Below are 7,533 nucleotides of genomic sequence, written 5' to 3'. Positions count from 1 at the left end.
ACAGTCTAGTGTTTATTTTATGTTATGGCAGGTACACTTGAATTTCAAAAATTTAAAACATATAAAAAGTGGTTAGGGACTAACATTTGTATCAACAGTTGATAAATGTCTAAGATTGTTTATTATACAGCAGGGTTCAATGGTAGTGCTAATGCCAACAGGGCACCATGGAAATTAGTCTAAAAATTATCATTAGGCTTTATACAAGCAACAACATTTGCTGCTGTTTTAGAATTTTGGGACACAGCCTGCTTCTAATGCTAAGCAGTCCTTTAACATTTTTAATGTTATACAGTGTTATAGTAATTAGTTTGGCAAATGTTTCAAAATAAAGTAGAAATGTATTCATAACATCACAGAAATGCACATCCAGTTTTGTTTTCAATAAGAACCATAATAGGTACAGGTTAGAACTCTTCCCTATATGAAATAATTTACACACAGATGAATGCTATAATATCACTATCTAAAATAATCACTAAATACAATTCTTTTTCAGAAATAAACAAGCAAAGGTTTTTCATATCAAATATCAAAAACATAGAGAATGCATGTTTTTCAAACAAATGATACTCTAAAATTATTGAAATAATTTCAGTGAATTCAGTGAATGTGCAACCTAAATCAACCAAGTATACTGAAGTACAACGATATTAAGAAACCAATGATCAGAAAACACAACTGTATGAAAGAAATTTATAATCCACGAAACTGTTTCTCAGGCCTTAAGGTAAAATAGTTCCACAGTTTACAGGTAAAACCGAGGCAACAAAAATGCGTGCTTGTCTTCAATAAGTAGGTATTTTATGCAGAAGATGTAACACTTTGCTTGTAGACAGCATGGTATGCATTTCTCAGCAAGACATAAGGAAAACAAGATTCCAAAAGATCCATTGTCAGGAATGGGGATTCCTGCACAATCTGAAAAATCCCAAAAATGCATCAATTCAACTTATTTATAATGGGAACATTTACTGACAACTAGTAAAGCACAATTTTATATTGCCGTTATTGGGAACACACATAAGTTTTCCTTTCACTTTAAAATCTGAAATGCGAATGTGCCACAGTGTATGCTATCAAAACATTTTAAATCACTACTTTTCAATTAAATCAATTAATCAACAGGAAATACTGAGCACTTGCATTGCCCTCAACAATATATCACATTTAAAATATGGTCCATATCATCAAGTCTAACTGGAACCCAACATTAAGCTAAAAAGCCAAATCAAACATGAGACCATCTATGATTAAGTGGAAAGCTGTTAAGTTCCAGAGAGTTCAAAAGAGTAGAAAAGTTAACATAAGTCAAAGTAATCAAGAAAGTCTATCTGAAAAAAGATTCGAGCTACGAGGTATGCCGAATCATTATTAGGATAGACACAGACCTCTGCAGATAAAGGAAATTATTGTGAGGAAAGAATCACATGGTAGAAACAAGCACAGGTGGTTTCACGGCAGTAAAGAGAAGGAACTGACGAGGCACAGAAAATTACAGGAAATGTTATTAGATGGGTGGGATGAAGTCAAAAAACAGAAAATTCGGAAAAGAGTTCAAACTGATACACTAGGAAAATATAAAGCCTGAGTGTTTCCCAATAGGTTGAAAAACTATTCATAAAAGAATACTCTACAGGTAATGGTGATCTTTTATTCTGTTGTTTTCTGATGCAATTACCATATGGTAAAGTACAAGCGATATCAGTCTATTTAGCAATTATTAGAAAGTGTGTGGCTTGGGTGGAGTGAATATAAATGGTCAAAAAAATACATCACTGTTATAAAGCAGAAACTAACACACCATTGTAAAGCAATTATACTCCAATAAAGATGTTTAAAAAAAAATACATCAGCTCTTATTATAATTTAATGACTGAAGTATCAAGAAAAGACTATCAGGAATGACTGGAACTTTTTTGTTGTTAGCAAAAATTAAAATAAGACTTACCATATCTAGCAGTAAATAAACAGATTCTCTATTTCTTGTTGTTGTTTTATCTGTCTCCTGGCCAATTTTCAGTAGACTGGAGGATGCAAGCTTAAAAGTGTACATACATTTTAAATAAATAAGTTTTTTAAAATAAATGTTCACCACTTATTTTCAGTATGCTTCAACTTGCAACACATTTCAATCATAAGGTGAGCTTAGGCTCTTTACATTCAAGCAACAATTTAAGAGCTATTAAGGTATAAACAGATACAAAGGTAATAAATGTAATCAAATATTCTTATTGGTTTTTAAAACTGATTTTTTTCAGAACAAGTCTTTTTTAAAAAAATGATTTAAATTGCTTTTTCTCTTCCCAGTAACTGTATTAACTATATTTCTTAATTCCCAAATAAGAAGAAAATTTCACATTGAGTTTGAGTTAATAGGACCACAATGAGATTAAAACATTAAGTCTTAAATAAAGGAAATAAAGAAAATGAAAAGAAAAATTTTAACTCTTAATACCGTTTTCTTTGAAATAGATGTTATTTTGTCCTCAAGTTAGTTTGCTACTACGTTTACTTTAAAAATTAAAAAAAAAATTTTTTAAAGCTAACAGGATTTATAACTTAAAAAGAAGCAAATATTCTAGTGTTCTTTATACCACACTGCATCTTTCTTTTAATTAAAATATGAAAAAGGTTAAGTTGATAAAGGGAAGGAAGAGCTACACTACCACAGAAACTAAAAGCTATACTTCATGAGGCTAGAGTTAGCACTACTACCCTCTTTTGGCAGTGAATAGTATTCTTACTTTTGAGTTTGATTCCATTAACTGTCTTTCTCCAAATAAATAGAAATAAGTAAAATACATCCTTTTAGAGGGATACATTCATCTTTTGCCTCAATTTTCCTTTGTTTTGTTTTTTCCTCTTTCAAACTCTAGGCAAAATTCTAGGGCAGTCCAAACATCAGCTTAGAAAAAAAAGTCACATTGCAGAGCTCTAGAAATGAGAGACTTCTAAGTCAAAGGAAAAAATGCTAAACTAACTGCTCCTTGACTTCAATGCCCTGTCTTTACTTATTCCTTATTCCAAAAATTAATTAATTAATTAAGAGAATTTACTTTGTTACACTTCATAGTTACGATTTTTAATTTTCTCTAAAAATTGTCATGAGTTTTGTTTGATTATACACACCGCCAGAAATTCTTTAAGCCGATCTTCAATGCTTCCCTTGTGAATTGTAAACAAAGCTGCAGCGATCTGGTTGATGGCTTTGGCCAAGCAGTGTATGTTGTTGCAGTGCCCTGAGAAAGCGCAAATAGGGTTTGTGGTTTCTGTGTGACCCCAAAATATCAAATCTTTAATGACTTCATAATCTACATAAATAGTGGCATGATTAAAAACAGAGCTGAAGCATCATAACCTGCCTTGCTTGCTCTCCCTTCACTTTCATGAGAACTAGTGCTTTTAAGAACAGTGTAGAAGAGAACAACAAATAATTATATCTATATTAAACAGGCATATTTTCAAAACCCCCTAAAAGAAACCATATATCAGTTTTATATTGTCTTGGAAACTTAAAAAATAAGTGCTTAGCTGCTTTACAAATATTTCCTCATTCAATCCTTAAAATAATCCTAAGAGTTGGATACTCCCTTCACCATCCCCTGCCACACACACATTCAGGCACCCACAGGCTCACATATACACATTTCATATGTGTATACGAAACTGGGGCTTAGAAAAAGAAAAACTGACTATCCAAGGTTATACAACTAGTAAGCGGCAGAACTTAACCCACTTTTTATTATTAAAAAAAATCAATTACTTGAAAAGTACCTACTATGTCAAAACTCATAACTTTTCCAGTGCCAAAACAATTTTAAACCACTATTACCTTCTATAGCAGGGCTATACTGAGACATCACATTACTGGCCAGTGTTGGCAAAGAAACTGCCACAAAGACCATGAGGAGGCAGGCAATTTTATATTCTTCTTCTGGACTTATGTTTTCTAAGGGATAAAAATTAAAAATAAAGTCAAGGCATTTCTGTCAAGATTAGTTAAGAGTTGATCATCTAAACCAGAAAAAGCATATTTTAATTCTTGTGTATTTTACTGAGTCTCTATAGAACTGATTACAATTTTGTTACAAGACATACAGAATGAATAGAAATAAAACACATTACTATTGGCTATTATCAAGTCCTTAGGCATATTTCAAGGACTTCTAATAAAACAATAAAGCGAAAAAAATTTTTTTAAACTGTAAGATTTAAAAATATTAGTCCTGTAACTAAATACAGTTTTAGTTACAGGACTAAAAATATGTTTAGAATTACTGGAATCTTAAAATTTCCTAATTGAAAACTAATAATAAATTACTTTATAGGAAAATTCTATGTTTCAGTATAGAAAATTATGTCATAACTTACTCTGCAAAATCATCCAGAAAACTCTTAAGTTTTTTTTCTAAAATAGATATAAGTGAAATGTACTATTAAAAAGAGATAAATGTGGAAAGTAGACTGGATTTCTAACTTCTCCATTTTAGAAGACAGGAGAAACCAGTCATAAATGAATACAACTAGTATTGTCCTAAGGTTTTAAATATTTATTGTAAAATAATTTATCTAAAATATTTATTGTATCCATATACTAAAACTGTGGGTTATCTAGGTACTTCACTTATCGGGTACCTGGGAACTTCTAGTCACCTTATTATTTATCAACACATATAACTAAGAATTGAACATACGAAAAGAGCCAGAATATATTTTAAAAATCTGGCTGGTCATGACTATTCACAATAGCTAAAACATGGAAATAACCTAAATGTCCATCGACAGATAATAGATAAAGAAGATGTGGTACATATATACAATGGAATACTACTCAGCCATAAAAAAGAATGAAATAATGCCACTTGCAGCAACACGGATGTAACTAGAGATTATTAAACTAAGTGAAGTCAGTCAGGAAGAGAAAGATAAATACCTTATGATATCACTTATATGTGGAATCTAAAATATGGCACAAATCAACCTATCCACAAAACAGAAATAGACTCACAGACATAGAAAACAGACTTCTGGTTGCCAAGGGGGAGGTGGGTGGAGGAGGGAAGGACTGGGAGTGTGGGATTAGCAGATGTGAACTATTATATACAGGATGGATGAACAACAAGGTCCTACTGTATAACACAGGGAACTATATTCAATGTCCTGTGATAAACCATATGGAAAAGAATATAAAAAAAAGAATGTCTGTATGTGTATAACTGAGTCATTTTGCTGTACAGCAGAGATTGGCACAACACTAAATCAACTATATTTCAGGGGAAAAAAATCTGGCTGATTATGAAAAATATAGCTGTGGCAAATCAAGTAATTATAGTAATTATCCATGTAACTATAATTAACATACTGTAAGAATGATGAAACAAAAGTAATGTCAAATCAAAAAAGAACTGATGAACTCAGTCAAACACCATGTTACATCCAAGGAAGTAGGGGAAGGTATTTCAGTGCCAGAAGCAGATGAAATGTTTTTACTTTGTAGAAAAATCTAGAAATATCTAGAGAATTCTGTGTACCACATTTCAAAGGGCTGATTCTAAAATATTCTGAACGTTTAATATTACATAATAATGCACAGACTCTTTATGGTAAGTAGCTCTAGTCCAATTAATATAAGACACCCTTTTCTATTTTTCTATACATTTTATCTATTTGTTTGTTTGGCTGCACAGCAGCTTGCGGGATCTTAGTTTCCCAAGCAGGGATTGAACCCTGGCCCTGGCAGTGAAACAGCTGAGTCCTAACCACTAGACTGCCAGGGAATTCCCAAGACACCCTTTTCTAGATAACAATGCTTCTATCTATTAGACCATCTCCATCAGCACACAAATGCTATTATTTCCCCATGTGAAAAATATCCTTCTCTTGATTTTACTCTTGCCTCCTGCTACTATAATTTTACTTCTTTGCTCCCCTTTTTACAGTAAAACTCTGTGAGAGAGTTGTTTTATACTCATTATCTCTAATTGTTTTCTCCTAAGCCCTCTTTAATGAGCCTTTTGCCTCTAAGACTTCACTGACATTGCTCTTGTCACACGTATTAATTCTACATAGCTGATCATTCCCTTTCCACTCTCCTCGAAGCGATTCTTTCCTGGTTTTTCTTCTCCTTCACAGATCCTTCCTTCTCAAATTTATCTTTTAGTAGTTCTTCTTCTTCTCCCTGAACTCTTAAACTTGAGAGTGTACCAGGACTCAGACTCTGATCCTCTTTATTTCTGCACACTAAATGGGCTTAATAACCTCAGACAGTCTTATGACTTAAATATCTAATCTGTATGTACAACAAACAAAAAAAACCCTTGATATAAAGCAGGCAGTTGAACAAACAGATAAGTATCACAGCTATATCTGTGTTGTCCTGGTTATTTACTAAGACTACTACATAATTACTAATGCATTTTACCTGATTTTTGTGAGGAAAGAGCTACCACCAAGGCAGGATCAATCTCACACGGTAATCCAGCAGCTGATGACAATTCATATACATTCATTGCAACCTAAAAAATACAAGAATTATAGATTTCTTGATATAGATATAGATTATAAATTTCTGAGAAATCTCACTTTAGTAAGAAAAGGTATAGTGTTTAAATTAGAGTCTGCCTACAAGAACACTAGAGAATTTCAGAAACTTGGCTATAGAAGGAACTACAGAAACTTGGCTATAGAAGGAACTACAGCACAACTAACTACACTGAACAAGCTGATTTAGTATTTTGTGTGTGTGCACTGCTGATTATAACTTGACACTACTAAGCCAAACAAAACTTGTATGCTTTCTGTGGCAATTCCAACAGAATCATTCTAAAGCTATTATTTTTCTTGGAAGCATAAGTGTAAGATCAAGATCAAACCAACAGATATGAAAAAAAGAACAAAAGTGAATCAAAATTACCGGCCTTACGTTTTATGTCCATACTTGTCTAATTTAAAATTATAGTGGCTCAATGCCTAATCATACAGTAAATTACTTATTATAATAGATTTTTAAAGGAGTACTAATTTAAAACCTGATAAAGCAATTTCAAATGACTAATTTCTTTTGGTATCACATAAGGATTTCAAGGATACTCCGCTCAATAACTCAGTTAAAAACTACCTACATGGGACTTCCCTGGTGCCACAGTGGTTAAGAATTCACCTGCCAATGCAGGGGATACAGGTTCAATCCCTGGTCTGGGAAGATCCCACATGCCGCAGAGCAACTAAGCCGGTGTGCCACAACTACTGAAGCCCGTGCGCCTAGAGCCCGTGCTCCGCAATAAGAGAAGCCACTGCAATGAGAAGCTCGCGCAACGCAACGAAGAGTAGCCCCTGCTCACCACAATCAGAGAAAGCCCGCACACAGCAACGAAGACCCAATGCAGCCAAAACTTAAAAACAAAACAAAACTACCTACATAATTGGTTAGCCCTGATATTACAACAACAAATGTTTACAATCTAGTATAAATTTAAGTGTTAAAACACAACTATAATACAGGGCAGAATATATTTAATTCTACAATGAACA

General features: G+C 32.9%; 1 protein-coding gene across 1 annotated transcript in view; it reads right to left on the bottom strand.

Moving 5' to 3' along the window:
* Positions 1 to 355: 355 nt before the first annotated feature.
* NCKAP1 (NCK associated protein 1) overlaps positions 356 to 7,533 on the bottom strand; it is a 99,589-nt gene continuing 92,411 nt past the window's right edge. The window contains exons 28-32 of the mRNA XM_024766872.1: positions 6,425 to 6,518; positions 3,836 to 3,952; positions 3,133 to 3,242; positions 1,952 to 2,041; positions 356 to 921 (exon numbers count right to left, since the gene is read on the bottom strand). Coding sequence (XP_024622640.1) covers positions 805 to 921; positions 1,952 to 2,041; positions 3,133 to 3,242; positions 3,836 to 3,952; positions 6,425 to 6,518 — 528 coding nt within the window. The 3' untranslated portion in view covers positions 356 to 804. The remainder of the gene's footprint in view (positions 922 to 1,951; positions 2,042 to 3,132; positions 3,243 to 3,835; positions 3,953 to 6,424; positions 6,519 to 7,533) is intronic.

The sequence above is a fragment of the Neophocaena asiaeorientalis genome, unplaced genomic scaffold, assembly GCF_003031525.2.
Source record: "Neophocaena asiaeorientalis asiaeorientalis breed wild unplaced genomic scaffold, Neophocaena_asiaeorientalis_V1.1 scaffold113, whole genome shotgun sequence".
In the NCBI taxonomy this organism is placed as follows: Eukaryota; Metazoa; Chordata; class Mammalia; order Artiodactyla; family Phocoenidae; genus Neophocaena; species Neophocaena asiaeorientalis.
The sequence above is the reverse complement of the archived record's forward strand: the minus strand, read 5'-3'. Positions and strand labels throughout refer to the sequence as shown.